The sequence below is a fragment of the Ictalurus punctatus genome, chromosome 26 (genome assembly GCF_001660625.3).
Source record: "Ictalurus punctatus breed USDA103 chromosome 26, Coco_2.0, whole genome shotgun sequence".
NCBI classification, from domain to species: Eukaryota; Metazoa; Chordata; class Actinopteri; order Siluriformes; family Ictaluridae; genus Ictalurus; species Ictalurus punctatus.
In genome coordinates this window covers 1,830,887-1,855,303 of record NC_030441.2, presented here as the reverse complement: position 1 = coordinate 1,855,303, position 24,417 = coordinate 1,830,887, and the positions used below count along the sequence as shown (strand labels likewise).

The 24,417-nt window shown below is 42.0% G+C and overlaps 3 protein-coding genes across 3 annotated transcripts in view; all 3 read right to left on the bottom strand.

Annotated features, from left to right (window-relative positions):
* Positions 1-5,150, bottom strand: part of LOC108262343 (interferon-induced protein 44-like) — a 53,429-nt gene extending 48,279 nt beyond the window's left edge. Inside the window, exon 1 of the mRNA XM_053676177.1 lies at positions 5,078-5,150. The gene's annotated coding sequence lies outside the window, so the exon portion shown is untranslated. The remainder of the gene's footprint in view (positions 1-5,077) is intronic.
* LOC108258369 (interferon-induced protein 44-like) lies at positions 821-4,038 on the bottom strand. The gene is made up of 7 exons (XM_017456983.3): positions 3,900-4,038; positions 3,709-3,742; positions 3,274-3,472; positions 2,771-2,920; positions 2,398-2,569; positions 1,705-1,805; positions 821-1,173 (listed from the first exon to the last, which is right to left on the bottom strand). Exons 2-7 carry the CDS (start codon positions 3,717-3,719, stop codon positions 991-993), a joined length of 816 nt encoding a protein of 271 aa, XP_017312472.1. The 5' UTR covers positions 3,720-3,742; positions 3,900-4,038; the 3' UTR covers positions 821-990.
* On the bottom strand, positions 3,708-23,399 carry LOC124627505 (uncharacterized). Its single transcript, XM_053676415.1, has 13 exons — positions 22,406-23,399; positions 21,110-21,210; positions 17,768-17,893; positions 15,455-15,542; positions 14,876-14,909; positions 14,437-14,635; positions 13,932-14,081; positions 13,559-13,730; positions 12,865-12,965; positions 12,166-12,331; positions 5,155-6,300; positions 4,852-4,948; positions 3,708-4,115 (listed from the first exon to the last, which is right to left on the bottom strand). Exons 1-11 carry the CDS (start codon positions 23,397-23,399, stop codon positions 6,245-6,247), a joined length of 2,187 nt encoding a protein of 728 aa, XP_053532390.1. The 3' UTR covers positions 3,708-4,115; positions 4,852-4,948; positions 5,155-6,244.
* Positions 23,400-24,417: the final 1,018 nt, after the last annotated feature.

The following is a 24,417-nucleotide window of genomic DNA, read 5'->3' as shown; positions in this document are numbered from 1 at the left end:
TTGTTACTCTGTAAGTTGTTACTCTAGAAATAGTGAAGAATTAGAATGAGTCTCATTAATATAAACCTGTGGTTTATCTTGTGTCTGTAACTACTGTCAGAGTTCCTGTTATAAAAGATTCATTAATACCTTCTGACAAGCAACCAGCTCCACCTGAAGGGCTTGAAGGGCTTCTTACATGTTAATCAAATGTTTAGTCTTGAGTTCTCCTTGTTGAGTGCTGTATTGAGGATAAGCCGGTAATTTTGTAAACACTCTCGAGTTTATCTCTCAGGTTTCCCGTCTCTCTGAAGCTTTCTCGCTGTGTCATACCAAACCTCTTGGACCTTGTCTCTTGGGGTTCCTCTGGTTTTCTCCAGTTCCTTGCTTTAAAAAAAAATTTGATTACTTATTTCCTTTGTAAGTCGGTCCTCTCTGACCTTATTTTTTTCAGTTTACTCCTCGTGAGCGTTTGGCTAGGCCCACTCCATGGTCTGTTTGTGCAGGGTTGGTAGTTCACTGCGCTGCATGTTGGTCTCTCCATCCTCCAGCCTCAGGTTCAAGTCCAGTGTGGCGTAACCCTTTGTTTCCCCCTCTTTGGAGGTGTTCTGCCTTAAGTTTATTTCCCGAGGCCTAGCCGTAATTACTGAGAGAGTAGTTAGTCAGTGTTCCTTGGTAGTTAATGAAAGAGGATTAGTTCTTTGGATGTTTTAGTCCTGCATATTTATGTATGAACTATGAAACAGTATTGTACATTACTCGTGTTTGTGTTATTTGTATCTGTCAAAACATGTTTAGTGTAATGGTATAAATCTTAAAAAATAAGTAGGACCAAACATCATTATATTTATTAATTTAATGGAATATAAAAAGTCCAGAGTGCAGTAGGAACGTGACAGCGACAGAAACACAAACCAGTTATGATTACAGTAGAAGAAATTAGCTCCATGTTTTTTCACTGTCCTAAATACTCTGCACTGGTGTAGGGGTGGAAAAGAACAAAAAAACCCTTCACTCAGAGTTCTCACTAGGGTTTTGGTTTTCCAGAGCATCGTTGGCGAGATTCACGATCTGATCGAGCGCCTTGAGGATCAGAACATCCATGTCATCATTCGTATCCACCTCCTCGTGGTAGTTCTTCACAGGGAAGATGTGGCTCAGTGGAATACCCAGCAGATTACTACACTCCTGCATCTGAAAGTATATAGAAAAAACAATGAATCAAACAATTTATTTAACCAATAAATTGTAATAATCTACCACAATTATAACAAATCGCAAGTTGCAGAACGGAACTTTATTTAACTCCTTAAACAGATGCACTGACAAGCTTTTTGCTGTTTATAGTTGACAGCAACATCTAATAATATTTAATAATTAGATTTACTTCAGTTTTGGGGGTTTGTTACTTTCCAGAAGTTCACTAGACTCGTTATCAGAACCTACTGCGAAGCGGAGAAACAGTGCTGCTGTGAGATCAAACTGGGATCCATTTCATTTTAATGCCTTTATGACTTCCAGGAAGATTTACTTTTACTTTGTGTTGTGTGAAAGTAAATATTCTAATATGGTGATATTGAGCTCTATTTGATTAAAAAAAGAGCCAAATAAATAGAAGTGCCTTTTATTCATATCAGTATTTATATTCATTGAGAACATATCTGTTCAATCCCAATATTGTAATCCGTTACAATCCTAATATACACCATTTTATTACACAATTACCTTTTCTTTGATCTTCTTGCTGGTGTAGACCTTTCTTAGGTCATCTTTAACCAGAGGGCAGGTTTCATCCACTTTTGTCAAGATGATAACTTGAGGTAAATCTGTACAATAAGATGAACAGTTTATTATCTACAATAAGACTAAAACAGGAATTCTAATATGATATGAAGATGGTTTTCCTATAACAGCACGTCCTGCAGTGTTTAATTCTTATCACAGTCATTTATCACTGATTACAATTTTTATTAGTTAAAGTTTTAACTTTAATTAATGAATTAACAGTTTCTCTTACGAGTTTCTCTCTTTATTTTCTCCCCTGATGTTAAGTTAAAAACCACAGCTTGTCGTGTTACTGAGAAACCACTAATCATAATCTCCTCTGTCCTGAAGATCAGAAAACTCTGTTGCAGCTTTACCTCTGACTGTTACAAAGTGTTGAAACTGGAGACTCCTTCCATAGAACAAATAAAAGTCCCTGTGTGAGTTGTTACTATAGAAACTATTAGAATGAACGGATTAATCTAAACTTGTGATTTGCTTTGCAGTCAGAACTACAGTCAGGGCTGCTGTTATAGAAAAACAATCAACACCTTCGGAGCAAATCAAACACAGTGGTATGTTTTTGGGGAATAATTGTGCCAATATTAAAAAAAACATATTGAGATGATTCTAAACTATAATAACAGGACTTACTATACTCTGTAGCCACCTCACGGATCCGTTTCATCTTTTGAATAAGCTTTTGGTCCATGAGTGACACTTTGTTTGCAGCTAGAACGTTGACCAGGCAGAAGGTTTGATCAGAAACTTTGGGATTTGTTTTGTAGTTGGAGTCCTTCTCAGACACGGGAGTAGCAGGATTAAACTGCAAATTGGTGAAAGAATAAATATTACAGATGTTTTACTGTGCAAAAATCAGTGTAGGTTACTACAGAACTCCAGCTGTACTATAAAGACTGACTACATGAACAGTATTCTAACGTCATATATATTAACATTATATACCGTAACAATGCTAAAAATAACTGTTTTGTCTCATACTGTGAGAGTAAAATGTTCCCCTCACTTTATATCCTTCCTCAAGAAACCCCTTTAAGGCTGTGATGATGTCCTGTACATGTGCGCCTTGTCCATCGGCAGATTCAAGTCCCATGATGTCATTGAACACAAAAGGTAAATGGGAGCCATCCTTCCCCTTGATATGATGGGTTTTGTACTGTAAGAAAAAGACACAGATTGTATATGATTCTGACTCAGGATCAAATTCCACATTAAACACAATATTGAACTGTACAGTGCTGTGCCTCGTTAAGAGCTGAGGTCCACACACTAAGGCTTTTAGGGTGTTTTAAAGAAAATTTTTAAAGGCATGTCATTGGACCACTCCAATGTTCGGCTGAAGCGAGCCATAGACCGACTCTTTCAAGAGGACCAGGGATTGTATCTCTGAATCAGTCCTGAGCTTGAAAACTTTTGTCTGGAAGTGTGAAAATGATCTTAGTTTAAATCAAACTGCTTTGTCTGCATTAAGAAATCAAACCAGTGAATATGTTGAGAAGTCGTACTTACAATTTTTGTGAAACTGGTTCCAGATGTTGCATCAACAAGAGCCCCACTGGTGATTCGCTCTTGGAAAACATTATTGACTGAATTTATAAAGCTGGACTTTCCTGCTCCAACTTCACCAACGATCAGAAGCCTGACAAACTTAACATCAGAACTGCAGAGCTTAAAGTTCCTCAGTTTCTCTCTTAAACTGTCTTTGTTCCTATCAAAAACACAAAACGTCACAGAAGGATCGTACCATCCTGCCACTTAATTTCCTGGCAGTTAGTGACTGAAGAAGAACTTTAATTAAGAAGTCAATAATCGTCAATAATAAAAGAAAATCAGAATATGTCACACTGATACAGTAAGTGAGCAGAAATGGACAGTTTTGTGAAAATCTAACAGGATTTGAGGCTGAAATATGAACATTTCTTTATGGAAGTTAATACAACTCACCCCCAAGGCATTATCCTCCATGGCTTATCAAATTCTTAAAAACAAAGAAAAAAATAATGTCACCCTGGTTACAGTTTTGCATTTATATGTGGAATATAGATAACCTGTAAGTTTCTAAGTCAATGAACATGCAGAGTATTCAATATATTTCCATGTTTTTAAAAAAATGGACCTGATTGCTAGACACGTACTGTCACGATTCCCCCTTGAAGCAGCGTGCTCGAAGCGCGAATGCGCGAGCACCTGCTTTTCCGCTGTGACCGTAGGGACATCGGGACACGTGGGTTTTGTTTATGTCTGTCATGTCTCCTCCCTGTTCCGTCATTTGCTGGGAAGTCATGTGTGTCCGGATTACCCTCAGCTGTTAGCAGTTGCGAGGGTAATCATGTCCGCATATATACCGCGCGCTTCCCAGCACACAATGCGGAAGATTAAATAAGTAAGTAAGAAAGAAGTTAGAAATACGAAGTGAATGTTTAGCGGTAGTGTAATTCGTGTCATAGTCAGTTCGTGCTGGATATCCGCTTCCAGTTACTCGTCTTAGTTCGTGTCTTGTTTTGTGTAATGACCTAGATTCCTGCCTCGCCCAGTGTATGTCTGTTTGCCAATCGCCTGACCTCTTGCCTGTTTATGAATTACGTCTTGGATCACGTTTTGGATTTGTCTGCCTGTCAGTCTCTTTAAATAAACAACACTGTTATCCTGCACTTGTATCAGCTGTATCTCTGCTTCGTCACGATGTGTGACACGTACACTTTTGTCTTTATACAAGGATTTTTACAACAGAGACACTGCAACAAGTTTACTCCTGTTTTTACATTTGTTGTTGTTGTTGTTGTTGTTATAAATGGATAGTTTTTCATCCCAGAAATTCTAATCTATCTAGAAAGCATGAGAAACGCATCAGTGTTAAACCTGTTCCAAATAATGTTCATTTTATGCTGTGCTCCATGATTTTAGTCGAGTCACATCACGTACTCGTGCATTACACATTCTCACTCCTAGATTAACTCCCATAATTGGGAAAATAAATTCATTAATAACTAGGCTAAATTGGGAGTAAATAATAAACAGTATCAGTATGTAATATTAAGGTTAACATATTGATCATCATCCGATAAATATTATAAGACTAAGACTCACCTGGAGGCGGTGGAGGTGTTTGAGGTTGTTGAGGTGTAAACAACCGACTAAATTCATTCCATACATTAAACATATCCATGAATCCAGATGAACAATGCTGATGAGAAAAGTAGATTTTGTAATGTAAGAAAAGGTTTTTATTGTTCCAGCAAAAAATTAATAAATAAATAAAATAATAATAAAAAAGTTTTATATACATAGAAAATGTGTGTGTGTGTAGTCATACAAATAAAAATAACTCCAAATTCAATGCTACAGAGTTTAATTTTGCTTGTTAATTAAGATTTGTAAAGATGTACTCACAGCTTCTGACTGCGTCGACTATTAGAGCAGCTTCCCAGGTCCCCACTTTTATACCTTGTTTTTGAACCCTATTCTACTTTCACTTTCTGTCCAGACACACACACACACACACACACACACACACACACACACACACACACACACACACACACACCTTTCTTGAAAGAGCATGATTTACTGTAAACTGAAACTGAAAGTTGTTCACATCGTTTGTTTTTCACCGTTATTTTTACACCCTTAAACATGATCTTACTCTTTACAGGAAGTCAGGTCATTTCCGGGTGCACGCCTTGTGTGTTTACATCAGCTGCTGTTGTGCAGTTTTGTAGTAGTGGTCTTATATTAATGTCTTATATTAATGAAGCGTTTTAACACCTCAGGTACAGTTTATTTAAATAATACAGAAATTAATAATCATGCAAATAATGACAACGGCCTCAAAATAAACAATCTGTTGTTTCATTCAGACATCTCTAATACAATATTACATATTTGTAGATGTTCTGTTTTGTGCTGCAAAAGGTTATTAAAATGCACTTAAATCTGTAATTAATGGTGACAGCACGAAAAGCAAGGCACGATTTCAAACCACAGACCAAAGAACTTGGCTAACATGCTAATTCTGCTGATTTTCAAATCTGATTTCCCAACAGCTGATCTGCTGGACTGAAGGACTGAGGAGTGAGACATCCTGGTCAGAGTCTTACATTTACGGTGTATTAACTCTGAAAGGGAGTGAAATCTTTGTCTTATTCAAACTGTAACTAAAGTAACATAACATAATCGAATATATTCCATAAAGACAGAATATTACATTACTCTTATTTTAGCGATGCATACTTAGTACCCTTCTCCATTTAGGAATAACTGTAATCCTAATGTGTTTTTAATGCTTTGTAAAGCACTCTGTGTTGCTCTAATGCACTGAGGCGTTTGGGATCTGAGAACTTACTCAGATTTTTCACCAGAGGTCAGAGATGTCTTTTTTTTTTCTCTCAGTGCATCGCAGGCGACGCTCACGATCTGATTCAGTGCTTTGAGAATCAGAGCATCCATGTCATCGTCTGTGTCCATCTCCTCATTGTAGTTTTTAACAGGGAAGATGTGGTTCACTGGAATACCCAGCAGATTCCTGCACGTCTCCATCTAGAAAAATACAAACATATAACGTCTGATGCTGACGACCATAAATATTAGGAAAGAAATAAAACACAAGGGAAAAATGTAAAAGTCTCTGTATTTTTGTTACTCTGTAAGTGGTTACTCTAGAAATAGTGAAGAATTAGATTGAGACTCATTAATATAAACCTGTGTTTTATCTTGTGGCTGGAACTACTGTTAGAGTTCCTGTTATAAAAGATTCATTAATTCCTTCTGACCAATCGAGCATTCAGTACCACTGTGGGGTAAATAATATTAACATTAAATTGTAGATACTGGATTGTTGCCCGTGGAACCTAGCATATCTCATAGCAGAAGTTTAAATTGTAAATACATTTAAAAAAATTTAAAGACATTTGCAGTGCTGGTGACGTTAAAAAAAAAAAAAAGTTTGTTCTCCAGTGATTAGTGGCAACGTTAATCAAACGTTTAGTCTTGAAGTTCTCCTTGTTATGTGCTGAACTGAGGCTAAGCCGCTGTGTCAGACCAAACCTTTTGGACTTTTGTCATTTGGGGCTCCTCTGATTTTCTCCAGTTCCTTGTGACACGTTACCTTGTGAGGAGACAAGCGCGGGCAGGGCAGCAGCAGGGAGACGCGGAAATCATCGGCGTGAGAAGTCCGTGACGACTTACAATGTCCAGTCCACATAGCGTAAACAATCGGAAAGGGGTAATCCAGAGAATCGTGGTCAGGTACGAGAAAGGAATCCGTGAACCTGGGAAATCCAAAACGTAAACAAAGACTTGGTAGAATGGCAGCACTGAAGATACTGAGCGTTTACTTCGCACTGAGCTGTCGTTAACGAGGTCTTATATAACCTTGGGCGAAGCACAGGTGTTTGCAGTCAGTACTCTGGCAAACTCGAGCGCAGGCGTGGACAGGAAGTGTAGTTCTCTTCGGTGCTGTAGCCGCAAGTTCGCCATGGCGCAACAGAGCCTCCCCCAAAGGGATTCCTCCGAGGTCTTCCTCTCCTCCGGGGTCCCAGTCACTCTGGGTGAGCAAAATGAAAGTCCTCGCGCAATTGTGCATCCAGAATGTCCCGGGATGTGATCCAGCACTGCTCCTCTGGGCCGTAACCCTCCCAGTCTATCAGATACTCAAGTCCTCCTCTCCTACATCTGGAGTCCAAGATCTCGTGGACACGGTAGGCTGGGCGGCCCTCAATCTCTAGTGGTTCCGGTGGCGAGTCCTCTGGAACCACTGTGGCCAAGGGACCCGGCGTCACCGGCTTGAGGAGAGAGACATGGAATGACGGGGCGATGCGGCTGTGCTTTGGTAGGTCCAAGCGGTACGTGACCTTGTTAATCTGCTTCAGGATCTGAAAGGGGCCGATATACTTGGGTCTCAGTTTCCTACTCGAAAGTGGCAACTTCAGGTCTCTCGTGGAAAGCCTATCCCCGGATTGATAGTTGGGATGACTCCCGCAGCGCCTGTCTGCCTTTTGTTTGGCGATGTGGGAGGCCTGCATCAACTGTTGATGGGTGCGTTCCCAGACCTGCTCACTCTGGCGGAACCACTCATCTACTGCTGGTGAGTCAGTAGTGGAGGCGTTCCAGGGATACAAAGGCGGCTGATAACCCAAGACACACTGGAAAGGGGTGAGCTGGGTGGTGGAATGTCGTAGGGAGTTTTGTGCATATTCCGCCCACGGGAGGAAGTGACTCCAGTCCTCTGGTTTGGTGGCGCAAAATGTTCGAAGTAACCATATGACTTCCTGATTAGCCCATTCTGCCTGTCTGTTGGCCTGGGTGTGAGAACCGGACGTGAGGTTAACGGTCACTCCCATTTTCTCTATAAAACTGGCCCATATTCGAGATGTGAATTGCGGCCCCCTGTCACTCACAATCTCCTCCGGGATGCCAAAGTAGCGGAAAACATATTGGAACAGTAATTCGGCTGTGGCAAAGGCCGATGGAAGCTCAGGAAGCGGAATCAGGCGTAGCGATTGGGAAAACCAATCCACGACCACCAGTATCACCATGTTACCTTGAGACTCCGGCAGATCTGTGATGAAGTCTAGAGCCAGATGTGACCATGAGCATACGGGTATGGGAAGCGGTACCAGCTTTCTGGCCGATAGGGCCCGCGGCACCTTCGACTGAGCACAGGTGGAACATGTGGACACAATAAGTGCGATGAGCTCCCGGATGCCCTGTTGCAATTGTCGTATGGGCCAAGTTCCAAACGATAGCATGTGGGCACAAATTGTCTCCCAGGAGGACAGACTGTCAGGACTCGTTATTTGGGGAAGCGAGCTAAGGCCTGATCTAGAACCCACTCTATGCTGCCAACAACACTGGAGGGGGGCATGATATACTCTTCATGGTTTGCTCGACATTCAGGAGAGTGGATTTGGGACAGAGCATCAGCCTTCGAGTTCTTTGTTCCCGGCCTGTATGATAGAGTGAACTGGAACCGGGAAAAGAACAGAGACCAGCGTGCTTGGCGGGGCATGAGCCGCTTGGCGGTTCTCAGGTACTCTAGATTTTTATGGTCAGTGTAAATCATGAACGGATGGTCGGCCCCCTCCAGCCAGTGTCTCCACTCCTCTAGGGCCAACTTGACGGCCAGGAGCTCACGGTTCCCCACATCATAATTTCATTCAGCGGGCAACAGTTTACGTGAGAAGAATGCCACGGGGTGCAACTTGGGTCTGTCCCCAAACCTCTGAGTCAGTACGGCCCCCACCCCGTCGCGTCAACCTCCACGACGAACGGTCTCGAGGGATCTGGAGTCCCGGATGAATCGCTGATAAAAGTTTGCGAAGCCAAGGAAGCGTTGCAATTCCTTGATGGTTCGGGGAGTGGGCCACTCCACCACCGCCTGAACCTTGCGTTTGTCCATGGCGACCCCTTCCGGACTAATGACATACCCCAAGAAAGAAATGGTGCGCTGGTGGAACTCGCACTTCTCAGCCTTTACATATAGCTGATACTGCAGCAGGTGGTGCAACACCTGTCGGACATGCCTGGTGTGTTCTTCATAGGATGTCGAACACACTAAGATGTCATCGATGTAGGCGACGACGCACTGCCCAAGCATGTCCCTCAGGATGTCATTGATCAGGTTCTGGAAGACAGAGGGAGCGTTAGCGAGCCCATACGGCATGACCAGGAACTCATAGTACCCTGAGGTGGTGCTAAAGGCCGTCTTCCACTCATCTCCCTCCCTGATGCGGATCAGACTGTAAGCACTGCGTAAGTCTAACTTCGTAAAAAAGGTCACAGACCTTAGCTGTTCCAGGGCCGTGGGTACTAGAGGCAGAGGATAACAGTACTTCACTGTTACCTGGTTGAGACCCCGATAATCAATGCATGGTTGAAGACCCCTCCTTTCTTCTGAACAAAAAAGAATCCGGCGGACACGGGAGACGTGGACGGCTGAATATACAACTGTTGGAGAGCCTCCTGAATATATTCCTCCATGGCCTGGTGTTCATCTTGGAGAGTGGGTACATGCGGACCCACGGTGGGCTAGCTCCAGGGAAGAGGTCTATGGCGCAGTCGTAGGGCCTGTGTGGTGGTAAGCCGCTTGCCCTTTCATTGCTAAACACCTCACTGAGTTCACGATATTCTAGCGGGACTGTGACAGGGACATGAGACAGGGGACTCTCCACCGTCGTGGTGGCCATGGGGACTGTAGGGCCAGTCAAGCAGTGTTGTAGACAGTATGGGGACCACTTGGTGACCTGTTTGTCCGCCCACAATAGCTGAGGATTGTGACATTCGAGCAAGGGCAGGCTGAGAATAATGGGGTACCTAGTGGAAATGGTGACGTACAGGACGAGAGTCTCGTGGTGAAGGGCACTAATTTGTAGGTTGATCGGAGCGGTTCAGTGTGATATGACCCCGCCCCCTATTGGGGACCCGTCGATCGATCGAACCTCCCGAGGTTGGAGTAGGGGCCTTATTGGGAGGCCGAGAGTCTATACCGTTCTCTCATCTAAGTTCTCAGCTGCTCCGGAGTCAATGAGCGCTGCAAGGAAAACAGACTGGACAGAATGTCTGATCACCACAGGTAAGACAAAGACATGAGAGTTAAAAAAATGGACTGGACTCCCCCGAGGGGTTGACAAGGTTGGCTGGCTGTGCTCCTCTCGTTTTCCCGTGGCCTCCTATGTGGACACTGGCGAACGACGTGGGTGTTCTCACCGCAGTGGAAGCACCGCGACTATCTTCATCGTCTCTCTCTCTTTCTCGTGGATTCGGGTGCGACCAAGCTGCATGGGTTCCTCTGATGGGGCTGGCTCGGATGGAACAGTGCTCCACCGAGCGGGACGGTTCGTACGGCGTACACGATCCAGCCTCACTGCCAGGTCGATGATATCATCAAGGGTCAGCTGTTCACCCCGGCACGCCAACTCCCGAACCAGCTCAGGATTGAGCCCCTGACGGAACACGGTTTTCAACGCCAGCTCATTCCATCCGCTTCTTGTAGCGATGGTACGGAACTCCAATGCGTAGTCTACCATGTCATGTGAGCCCTGCATGATCGCCAGGAGTTCCTGGCCAGTCTCCCAGCCGTCAGGGGAATGGTCAAAGGCATGTCAGAAACGGGAGAAGAGGTCCACTAGCGATGGTCTTTGCCCGCCCCCTCATTCCCACTCTGCCGTAGCCCATTCCAGGGCGCGTCCTGTGAGTAGCTCCATGAAATGGGTGAGCTTGCGTGCTTCCGGCATCTCCGGGTGGCTCTCAAAGAACATTTGGCACTGCAGTATGAAGCCCTTGCATCACCCCGGCGCACCAGCGTAGTGCTCCGGTGTGGGTCATGGTGGACAGTGTAACACTGGACGTTAGCAGCCTAGGCGCTCCAATCTCTGGGTCAGTTCTACTATCTGATCCTGCTGTGCATTTATCGCGCAGTTTTGCTAGGTGCGTTGCCAGTCTGAGTTACCCACTGCCTCCATAGACGGCGAATAATCTGTCACATTACCTTGCGAGGAGACAAGCGTGGGCAGGGCAGCAGCAGAGAATTGCAGAAATCGTCGCCGTGTTCAGTCAACGTAGCGTAAACAATCTGAAAGCGGTAATCCAGAGAATCGTGGTCAGGTACGAGAAAGGAATCCGTGAACCAGGGAAATCCAAAATGTAAACAAAGGCTTGGTAGAACGGTAGCGTTGAAGATACTGAGCGTTTACTTCACACCGAGCTGTCGTTAACGAGGTCTTATATAACCTTGGGCGAAGCGCAGGTGTTCGCACTCAGTACTCTGGCGAACTCGAGCGCAGGCGTGGACGGGAAGTGTAGTTCTCGTCGGCGATGTAGCCGCGAATTCGCCGTGGCATAACACCTTGCTTAGAAAAAAGAAAACCAAAAAAAGGCTTCAGTTTACATATTTCCAGCCTCAGGTTCAAGCCCAGTGTGGCGTAACCCTTTGTTTCCCCCTCTTTGGAGGTGTTCTTCCTTAAGTTTATTTCCCGAGGCCTAGCCCTAATTACTGAGAGAGTAGTTAGTCAGAGTTCCTTGGTAGTTAATGAAAGAGGATTCGTTCTTTGGATGTTTTAGTCCTGCATATTTATGTATGAACTATGAAACAGTATTGTACATTAATCGTGTTTGTGTTATTTGTATCTGTCAAAACATGTTTAGTGTAATGGTATAAATCTTAAAAAATAAGTAGGGCCAAACATCATTATATTTATTAACTTAATGGAATATAAAAAGTCCAGAGTGCAGTAGGAACGTGACAGCGACAGAAACACAAACCATTTATGATTACAGTAGAATAAATTAGCTTTACATTAATAATTTACTTTAGACACAATTTCATGCTTTTTCACTGTCACAAATACTCTGCACTAGTGTAGGGGTGGAAAAGAACAAAAAAAAGCCTTCACTTGGATTTCTCACTAGGGTTTTGGTCTTCCAGGGCATCGTTGGCGAGATTCACGATCTGATCGAGCGCCTTGAGGATCAGAACATCCATGTCATCATTCGTATCCACCTCCTCGTGGTAGTTCTTCACAGGGAAGATGTTGCTCAATGGAATACCCAGCAGATTACTACACTCCTGCATCTGAAAATATTTATAAAAAAAAGCAACAATGAATCAAACAATTCATTTAACTGATAAATTATCAAATCTACCACAATTATAACAAATCACAAGTTGCAGAACAGAACTTTATTTAACTCAAACAGATGCACTGACAAGCTTTTTGCTGTTTATAGCTGACAGCAACATCTAATAATATTTAATTATTAGATTTACTTCAGTTTTTGGGGTTTGTTACTTTCCAGAAGTTCACTAGACTCGTTATCAGAACCTACTGCGAAGCGGAGAAACAGTGCTGCTGTGAGATCAATCTGGGATCCATTTCATTTTAATGTCTTTATGACTTCCAGGAAGATTTACTTTTACTTTGTGCTGTGTGAAAGTAAATATTCTAATATGCTGATATTGACCTCTATTTGATTAAAAAAAGAGCCAAATAAACAGAAGTGCCTTCTATTCATATCAGTATTTACATTCATTGAGAACATATCTGTTCAATGCTAATATTGTAATCAGTTACAATCCTAATATACACCATTTTATTACACAATTACCTTTTCTTTGATCTTTTTGCTGGTGTAGACCTTTCTTAGGTCATCTTTAACCAGAGGGCAGGTTTCATCCACTTTTGTCAAGATGATAACTTGAGGTAAATCTGTACAATAGAATGAACAGTTTATTATCTACAATAAGACTAAAACAGGAATTCTAATATGATATGAAGATGATTTTCCTATAACAGCACGTCCTGCAGTGTTTAATTCTTATCACAGTCATTTATCACTGATTACAATTTTTATTAATTAAAGTTTTAACTTTAATTAATTAATTAACAGTTTCTCTTACGAGCCTCTCTATTTATTTTCTCCCCTGATGTTAATAAGATAAAAACTACAGCTTGTCGTGTTCCTGAGAAACCACTAATCATAATCTCCTCTGTCCTGAAGATCAGAAAACTCTGTTGCAGCTTTACCTCTGACTGTTACAAAGTGTTGAAACTGGAGACTCCTTCCATAGAACAAATAAAAGTCCCTGTGTGAGTTGTTACTCTAGAAACTATTAGAATGAACGGATTAATCTAAACTTGTGATTTGTTTTGCAGTCAGAACTACAGTCAGGGCTGCTGTTATAGAAAAACAGTCAACACCTTCGGACCAAATCACACACAGTGGTATGTTTTTGGGGAATAATTGTGCCAATATAAAAAAACATTTCAAGATGATTCTAAACTATAATAACAGGACTTACTATACTCTGATGCCACCTCACGGATCCGTTTCATCTTTTGAATAAGCTTTTGGTCCATGAGTGACACTTTGGTTGCAGGTATAATGTTGACCAGGCAGAAGGTTTGATCAGAAACTTTGGGATTTGTTTTGTAGTTGGAGTCATTCTCAGACGCGGGAGTAACAGGATTAAACTGCAAATTGGTGAAAGAATAAATATTACAGATGTTTTACTGTGCAAAAATCAGTGTAGGTTACTACAGAACTACAGCTGTACTATAAAGACTGACTACATGAACAGTATTCTAACGTCATATATATTAACATTATATACTGTAACAATGCTAAAAATAACGGTTTTGTCTCATATTGTGAGAGTAAAATGTTCCCCTCACTTTATATCCTTCCTCAAGAAACCCCTTTAAGGCTGTGATGATGTCCTGTACATGTGCGCCGTAGATATCGCCAGGTTCAAGTCCCATGACGTCATTGAACACAAAAGGTAAACGGGAGCCGTCCTTCCCCTTGATATGATGGGTTTTGTACTGTAAGAAAAAGACACAGATTGTATATGATTCTGACTCAGGATCAAATTCCATATTAAACACAATATTGAACTGTACAGTGCTGTGCCTCGTTAAGAGCTGAGGTCCACACACTAAGGCTTTCAGGGTGTTTAAAATTTTTTTTTCAAAGACATGTCATTGGACCACTCCAATGTTCGGCTGAAGCGAGCCATAGACCGACTTTTTCAAGAGGACCAGGGATTGTATCTCTGAACCAGTCCTGAGCTTGAAAACTTTTGTCTGGAAGTGTGAAAATGACCTTAGTTTAAATCAAACTGCTTTGTCTGCATTAAGAAATCAGACCAGTGACCAGATCTTGAGAAGTCGTACTTACAATTTTTGTGAAAGTGGTTCCAGTTGGTGCATCAACAAGAGCCCCACTGGTGATTCGCTCTTGGAAAGCATTATTGACTGAATTTATAAAGCTGGACTTTCCTGCTCCAACTTCACCAACGATCAGAAGCTTGACAAACTTTACGTCAGAACTGCAGAGCTTAAAGTTCCTCAGTTTCTCTCTTAAATTGTCTTTGTTCCTATCAAAAACACAAAACGTCACACAAGGATCGTACCATCCTGCCACTTAATTTCCTGGCAGTTAGTGACTGAAGAAGAACTTTTAATTAAGAAGAAGTCAATAATCGTCAATAATAAAAGAAAATCAGAATATGTCACACTGATACAGTAAGTGAGCAGAAATGGACAGTTTTGTCAAAATCTAACAGGATTTGAGACTGAAATATGAACATTTCTTTATGGAAGTTAATACAACTCACCCCCAAGGCATTATCCTCCATGGCTTATCAAATTCTTAAAAACAAATAAAAAAATAATGTCACCCTAGTTACAGTTTTGCATTTATATGTGAAATACAGTTTACATGTAAGTTTCTAAGTCAATGAACATGCAGAGTATTCAATATATTTCCATGTTTAAAAAAAAAATGGACCTGATTGCTAGACACATACACTTTTGTCTTTATACAAGGATTTTTACAACAGAGACACTGCAACAAGTTTACTCCTGTTTTTACATTTGTTGTTGTTGTTGTTGTTATAAATGGATAGTTTTTCATCCCAGAAATTCTAATCTATCTAGAAAGCATGAGAAACGCATCAGTGTTAAACCTGTTCCAAATAATGTTCATTTTATGCTGTGTTCCATGATTTTAGTCGAGTCACATCACGTACTCGTGCATTACACATTCTCACTCCTAGATTAACTCCCATAACTGGGAAAATAAATTCATTAATAACTAGGCTAAATCGGGAGTAAATAATAAACAGTATCAGTATGTAATATTAAGGTTAACATATTGATCATCATCCGATAAATATTATAAGACTAAGACTCACCTGGAGGCGGTGGAGGTGTTTGAGGTTGTTGAGGTGTAGACTCAGACCCTCCCATTTTATTCAGTTCAATGAATCCAGATGAACAATGCTGATGAGAAAAGTAGATTTTGCAATGTAAGAAAAGGTTTTTAATGTTCCAGCAAAAAATAAATAAATAAATAAAATAATAATAAAAAAGTTTATATATATACAACTTTCAGTTTACAGTAAATCATGCTCTTTCAAGAAAGGTGTGTGTGTGCATCTGTGTGTGTGTGTGTGTGTGTGTGTGTGTGTGTGTGTGTGTGTGTGTGTAGTCATACAAATAAAAATAACTCCAAGTTTAATTTTGCTTGTTAATTAAGATTTGTAAAGATGTACTCACAGCTTCTGACTGGGTCGACTGTTAGAGCAGCTTCCTCAGTCCCCACTCTTATACCTTGTTTTTGAACCCTATTCCACTTTCACTTTCTGTCCAGACACACACACACACACACACATACACACACACACACACAGATGCACACACACACCTTTCTTGAAAGAGCATGATTTACTGTAAACTGAAACTGAAAGTTGTTCACATCGTTTGTTTTTCACCGTTATTTTTACACCCTTAAACATGATCTTACTCTTTACAGGAAGTCAGGTCATTTCCGGGTGCACTTTGTGTGTGTTTACATCAGCTGCTGTTGTGCAGTTTTGTAGTAGTGGGCTTATATTAATGTCTTATATTACTGAAGCGTTTTAATACCTCAGGTACAGTTTATTTAAATAATACAGAAATTAATAATCATGCAAATAATGACAACGGCCTCAAAAGTAAACAATCTGTTGTTTCATTCAGACATCTCTAATACAATATTACATATTTGTAGATGTTATGTTTTGTGCTGCAAAAGGTTATTAAAATGCACTTAAATCTGTAATTAATGGCGACAGCACGAAAAGCAAGGCACGATTTCAAACCACAGACCAAAGAACTTGGCTAACATGCTAATTCTGCTGATTTTCAAATCTGATTTATAAACAGCTGATCTACTGGACTGAAGGACTGAGGACTGAGACTGACATGTGAGACATCCTGGTCAGAGTCTTACATTTACGGTGTATTAACTCTGAAAGGGAGTGAAATCTTTGTCTTATTCTAACTGTAACTAAAGTAACATAACATAATCGAATATTGCATATGCATATGTAGGGGAGCCTACAAAGTCTATTCGGTAAAGACTTTTATTTTGATATTGCGATGACGTGTACACCGCCATTTTGTGCGAAGAGAGGCGGGGTGAGAGGGAATTAGAGCAGCGGCGGGAGTTGAGCAGATGAGTGAACTTCGGGAATATTACAGAAGTACAAAAAGTTCAGTTTAGACCCCTGACGTGTTCCAGAGACACAGTACGTTGTTTCTAAAAATCAGTTTGTCTTTAACGAGTCTGTTCTAGAAGGCGATGAAACGGGTTTTCCTTCGTGTTTGTGTGTGTGGAGCGGGGAAATAGGCCGGTTACCGCTTATAGAGTTATTAGCTGGTGGAGTCGAATACTCCCGTGTTTTCTTTGTTTCACATAAAGTTTTGTTTTGGTTGTTCAAACGAACTCAAAACATAACGGATGCCATTACTTATGGTGTGAGAAGAGTTGGCTGACTTATCGGATAGGGTCGTGTATTGTCCGTTTTCTCCACTGGATCTCCGTTAGCCGGGATTGCGGCCTCGCTGGATCAAGCTTCAGTCTTGAGCGTGAGCACGATCGCTAAGGGTCATTGGGTGGAGAGACATTACTCTGCCCTCTGCTGGACATTCAGCGCCTCATCCAAGTTATGAGTGCTGATGGACATTATGCTTCCCATCTTCAACTGAACACTGGTAAGCAAGTGTCGTGTTTTCTTCCTAAGGGATAAAGACCAAACTATACTGACCTTGTTATCTATACACACACTTCAGGTGGCTGCTGTGCTACAGAACAAATCCTGAAGCTCACCTCATCTTGAGCATCACTGTGTTGCAACACGATGGATACCAACATACAACCACAAGTTGTAGAGAGACTAAAAGCATTGGGTTAGGGGACTAGGATCCTGTTGCTCACTCAGTCTTCCTTAGTTAAGTTTTGAATAATTCCCCTACAAGGTGGTTGTACATAGCCTTCCACCACACATACTTGGTACCCTTCTCCATTTAGAAATAACTGTAATCCTAATGTGTTTTTAATGCTTTGTAAAGCACTCTGTGTTGCACTAATGCCACTGAGGCGTTTGGGATCTGAGTCCTTACTCAGATTTTTTGCCAGAGGTCAGAGATGTTTTTTTTCTCAGTGCATCGCAGGCGACGCTCACGATCTGATCCAGTGCTTTGAGAATCAGAGCATCCATGTCATCGTCTGTGTCCATCTCCTCATGGTAGTTTTTAACAGGGAAGATGTGGTTCACTGGAATACCCAGCAGATTCCTGCACGTCTCCATCTACAAAAATACAAACGTATAATGACTGATGCTGATGGCCAGTGAGGGCTTTCTATGATTATTTCACTTTTTTTCTGTGATCAGTTCTTGGCTAGTAGCCCTGGGAGGACTATCTGACTGGGAGGATGAAATGTCAGGACATCGGATTTAACAAAACCCTGTCTATTTCCACACTGTCTACAGCAACATGATAAAGAAAACTGGTCCCGAGGCCCCAAAATATATTAATTCATTGTAACACAAACGCCAACAAAAAAGTCTCTCTCTTCTTATTTTGCTACTCTGTAAGTTGTTACTATAGAAATAGTGAAGAATTAGAATGACTCTCATTAATATAAACCTGTGGTTTATCTTGTGGCTGGAACTACTGTCAGAGTTCCTGTTATAAAAGATTCATTAATACCGTCTGACCAATCGAGCATTGAGTACCACTGTGGTGTAAATAATATTAACATTAAATTGTAGATACTGGATTGTTGCCAGTGGAACATCTCATAGCAGATGTCCATCCATCCATCTTCTACCGCTTACTCCTTTTCAGGGTCGCAGGGGAACCTGGAGCATATCCCAGGGAGCATCAGGCACAAGGCGGGGTACACCCGGGACAGGGTGCCAGTCCATCTCAGGGCACAATCATATACACATTCACACACCCATTCATACACTACGGACACTGTAGACACGCCAATCGGCCTACCATGCATGTCTTTGGACTGGGGGAGGAAACCGGAGTACCCGGAGGAAACCCCCACAGCACGGGGAGAACATGCAAACTCCACACACACAGGGCCCCGGCTCATAGCAGATGTTTCAATTGTAAATACATTGTTTTATTAAATAAAAGTATATTTGTAGAATTTGTGCTGGTGACATGTAAAAAAAACTAACAACCAATTTTTCTTTGTCCCCTCAGTGATGAGTAGCAACCAGCTCCACCTGTGACTGTACTGAAAGGCTTGAAGGGCTTCTTACATGCTAAACGGTGTCAAGCAGGGTTGTGTCCTGGGGCCGACCCTGTTCAGCCTCATGTTCTCCGCAATGCTGGTTGACGCCTTTGGAGACGGTGATGCTGGGATAGGCATCAAGTACCGCACAGATGGTAATCTGTACAACCTCAGTGTGCTCCAAGTGAAAACCAAGGTTTCGACAGACATCATCAGGGACTTCCTCTTTGCTGATGACCGTGCCCTTAACAATAGCACAGAAACGGACATGCAACGCAGCGTTAACAGGTTTTCTAGTGTCTGCACAAACTTCCTTCTCACCATCAACACCAAGAAGACTGAGGTCATGCTTCAGCCAGCCCAGGGAAGCCTTATACAGAGTCCAACATCACTGTCAATGGTCAGAGACTGAAAACAGTGACCAAGTTCACCTCGGCAGCACGTTGTCACAAAATGCCACAATAGATGACGAAGTTAACGTCCGCATTGCGAGAGCCAGCTCAGCTTTCGGGAGATTGTATGCCAAGGTTTGGAACCGAAGAGGCATCAGCATCCAGACCGAGCTGAAAGTGTACAGGGCAGTTGTGCTCCCCACACTGCTGTATGCATGCGAAACGTAGACAGTGTACCAACGTCATGCCAGGAAACTGAACCATTTTCACACCACCAGTCTCAGGAAAATCCTTGGCATCAAGTGGCAGAACAAAGTCCCAGACACTGTGGTTCTCAATCAAGCAGGCCTCCTAAGCATCTTCACCATCTTGATGATGACCCAGCTACGCTGGGCAGGACGTGTGATACGCATGATAGACCAACGTCTACCAAAGAGACTCCTCTATGTCAAGGTCAGCGTTGCCAAGAAGGCTAAAAGAAACGCTTCAAAGATACCCTTAAAGCCTCACTGAAAGCATTTAACATCAATCCTGCCTCCTGGGAACAGACTGCATTGGATCGTGACACCTGGCGCTCCTCCATCCACAAGAGGTCTTTGCTGTGTGAGATAAATTGGAAAGCTGCAGCCGAACGAAAGAGGCAAGCCAGAAAAACCCGTGCCAGCAACCTTCCCAGAGACGTCCACCCCATCCCCTGTCCAACCTGCCTTAGGACTTTACGTGCAAAGATTGGCCTGACCAGCCATCTACGCATGCTTCATCTCTGATGACAAAATGGTCTTCGTCGCCACGACGGACAACTAAGAAGAACTAGGAAGTTCTCCTTGTTGAGTGCTGTATTGAGGATAAGCCAGTAATTTTGTAAACACTCTCGAGTTTATCTCTGAGGTTTCCCGTCTCTCTGCAGCTTTCTCGCTGTGTCAGATCAAACCTCTTGGACCTTGTCTCTTTGGGTTCCTCTGGTTTTCTCCAGTTCCTTGCTTTAAAAAAAAACTTGTTTACTTATTTCCTTTGTAAGTCGGTCCTCTCTGACCTTTTATTTTTCAGTTTACTCCTCGTGAGCGTTTGGCTAGGTCCACTCCATGGTCTGTTTGTGCAGGGTTGGTAGTTCACTGCGCTGCATGTTGGTCTCTCAATCCTCCAGCCTCAGGTTCAAGTCCAGTGTGGCGTAACCCTTTGTTTCCCCCTCTTTGGAGGTGTTCTTCCTTAAGTTTATTTCCCGAGGCCTAGCCCTAATTACTGAGAGAGTAGTTAGTCAGTGTTCCTTGGTAGTTAATGAAAGAGGATTCCTTCTTTGGATGTTTTAGTCCTGCATATTTATGTATGAACTATGAAACAGTATTGTACATTACTCGTGTTTGTGTTATTTGTATCTGTCAAAACATGTCTAGTGTAATGGTATAAATCTTAAAAAATAAGTAGGACCAAACATCATTATATTTATTAATTTAATGGAATATAAAAAGTCCAGAGTGCAGTAGGAACGTGACAGCGACAGAAACACAAACCAGTTATGATTACAGTAGAATAAATTAGCTTTACTTTAATAATGTACTTTAGACACAATTTCATGTCTTTTCACTGTCCTAAATACTCTGCACTGGTGTAGGGGTGGAAAAGAACAACAACAAAAAAAAAGTCTTCACTCAGAGTTCTCACTAGGGTTTTGGTTTTCCAGAGCATCGTTGGCGAGATTCACGATCTGATCGAGCGCCTTGAGGATCAGAACATCCATGTCATTGTTTGAACTTGAGTTCGTGCATGGCCAGGAAGTGTAGTTCTTGTCGGCCATGTTTGTATTTGGCACTGCATTCTGGGAATTGCAGTTGCGAGTTCACCACAATGTGACACTAATATACACCATTTAATTACACAATTACCTTTTCTCTGATCTTCTTGCTGGTGTAGACCTTTCTTAGGTCCTCTTTAACCAGTTTGCAGGCTTCGTCCTCTTTTGTCAAGATGATTACGTGAGGCAAATCTGTACAATAGGATGAATACCTGCAGTGATTAATTCTTATCACAGTCATTTATCACTGATTACAATTTTTATTAAATAAGTTTTATTAATTAGATGCATTCAGTGTTGTGGAACATCCACGATAGAAGTTATCTTCTGTTATTGCTTCTGCTCTCGCAGCTATAAACAGTTTCTCTTACGAGTCTCTCTTTATTTTCTCCCCTGATGTTAAGATAAAAATCACAGCTTGTCGTGTTACTGAGAAACCACTAATCATAATCTCCTCTGTCCTGAAGATCAGAAAACTCTGTTGTAGCTTTACCTCTGACTATAATAACAGGACTTACTATACTCTGAAGCCACCTCACGGATCCGTTTCATCTTTTGAATAAGCTTTTGGTCCATGAGTGACACTTTGTTTGCAGGTATAATGTTGACCAGGCAGAAGGTTTGATCAGAAGTTTTGGGGTTTTTGTTGTAGTTGAAGTCATTCTCAGACGTGGGAGTAGTAGGATTAAACTGCAAATTGGTGAAAGAATAAATATTACAGATGTTTTACTGTGCAAAAATCAGTGTAGGTTACTACAGAGCTACAGCTGTACTATAAAGACTGACTACATGAACAGTATTCTAACGTCATATATATTAACATTATATACCGTAACAATGCTAAAAATAACTGTTTTGTGTCATATTGGGAGAGTAAAATGTTCCCCTCACTTTATATCAGGGGTGTCCAAACTTTTTTTAGTGAGGGCCAAATACAGAAAAATAAACAAAGGGCCGGGCCACACACTAGAGGTGGAATATTGACACATGAATACGAACAAACAGTTTAGGGTTTAAAATTTAAAATGAATAAAGAACTGTTCATTATTAAAGTAAAAAGTGTGGCATGAATTAAATACAATGTCAGTTGTGTGTGTTTGCAAAGAGTCAGGTTAATAACTGGAACTGCACTGCACGTGCAGTGGAACGAACAGGCCTGTAGGTGGCACAGGGTTCGTAACAGTGTGTCTATTTCTAACTCACCTATAATGTGAAAAACATTGCACTCAGTGGGAGCAGTGACGCTGTCCTTTGGATTGAAGGATGGCTGAAATGTCAGGAGAAAGTTTGGTGGTTGAGACATGAAGGACTTCACAGAGATGGCTATCAGCCATTCTGGTTCTCAATCTGCTTTTGTTCTGATTTAACAGAGAAAATGCTTGTTCACAGATGTATGTTAAGCCGAACAGGCTCATCATTCTTTTTGTGTGGCGTCTCATCAGAGGAAACTTGGCACTATCCAAACTCTGATAGAAGTCAAGGGGGGAGAGAAGCTGATGTTGACTCTTCAGAGAATCATCGCATTGCATTTCAATCAGTTCTAACTGCAGACTCTCTTCCACTTCTTCTGCATCCACCAGGAAGGGGGTCGAGAACAGCTTGATTTGTTTTTCAATGACAGAAAAATCTTGGAAACGCATGTTGAATTCTGTCACGAGAGATGCACAGACACATTTCCCCTTTTTATCAGAAAGGTCGGCCTTTGGAAAAGCAGACTTGATTTCAGACAGCACAGGGAAGTGTGCAGCATTAAAGCTTCGTAGTTGCGTCTCAAACAGGCGGAGCTTTACACAGAGGGCTTTCATGTGCGCATACAGGTGTGGCACCAGCTGTTGTTTGCCTTGTAGGTTCTTGTTCAGTGTATTCAGATGATGAGTAAGATCAACTAAAGATGCCAGGTTGGCTAGCCACAGAGGGTCACTCGGTTCATGAAGAGGTCGGCCCTTTTCTTTCATAAACCGATCGATTTCTGATCTCATCGAATAAAACCGCTGCGGCACATAGCCGCGGCTCAGCCAGCGCACCTCAGAGTGGTAGAGTACATCCCCGTATTCAGCATCCACTTCAGAAAGGAACGCTTGAAATTCTCTGTGGTACAGACCTCTAGCTCGAATTATGTTGACAGTTTTTACAACAGTGTTCATCACATCGCCCAGCTGGACAGTCTTGGCACACAGTGCTTCTTGGTGGATTATACAGTGCATCCTAAAAGCCTCACCTCCGCTCTCTTTTACCTTGGCGCACACCATCGATGCCATTCCTTTACGATCGCACGTCATGGCCGGAGCTCCATCCGTTGTTACTCCACAGAGCTTGTCCCATTTAAGCTGCATCTTTTCAACTGCCTCTGACACAGCTTCAAAAATATCTCTACCCGTCATTGTGCCTTTTAGGCTTATATCAAGCAGCTCCTCAGTACAACAAAAATTATCATCAACAGCTGTGCAGTGTCTGTAGCATCTGTGCTCTCATCGCATGCTATCGAGTAAAAATCAAAAGCACAAGCTTTGTCTCTCAGCTGAAGTTTCCAGTTAGCTGACAAGTCCTCGATTCTTCGCACCACTGTATTTCTGGATAAGCTCACGTTGTTGAAATCCTGCACTTTCTCCGGGCACATTATTTCTGTGACTTTGATGAGGCACTGCTTTATGAAACCACCGTCTGAGAACGGTTTGCTGTGCTGGGCAATAAGTTTAGCGACTTCATAGCTTGCTGTTGTGGCGTTTTCCTGTATTTTTTTTGGCACGGAAAAAAAACTTGTTGAGCTTGCAGGCTAGCTGCCATTTGCTTGACTTTCTGTGTTCGTTCGGCACCGGTGTACGATGTGTAGCTCTGATGTTTGGTTTCATAGTGCCGACGGACATTATAGTCTTTCATCACAGCAACATCTTCATCGCGGTAAAAGTTTTTCTTTGCTTAATTTTGTTTCGTAGCGGTAACGGTTGAGAAGCACCGTTTCCGTGGCTGGCTCCATCTAGTGTTGAAACTGAGAAGTGCAACAGAGTCGAGCTCAAGCTTCTAGAGTGGGCCATATTCAATTATATTTTCAGAATTTGCCGCGGGCCAATAAAAACTGGACCGCGGGCCGTAGTTTGGACACCCCTGCTTTATATCCTTCCTCAAGAAACCCCTTTAAGGCTGTGATAATGTCCTTTACATGTGTGCCTTGACTATCATCAGTATTAATGTTTATTTTATGCTGTGCTCCATAATTTTTGTCGAGTCACATCACGTACTCATTCGTTACACATTCTCACTCCTAGATTAACTCCCATAATTGGGAAAATAAATTCATTAATAACTAGGCTAAATCGGGAGTAAATAATAAACAGTCTCAGTATGTAATATTAAGGTTAACATATCATCATTAAATATTATAAGACTAAGACTCCTGGAGGT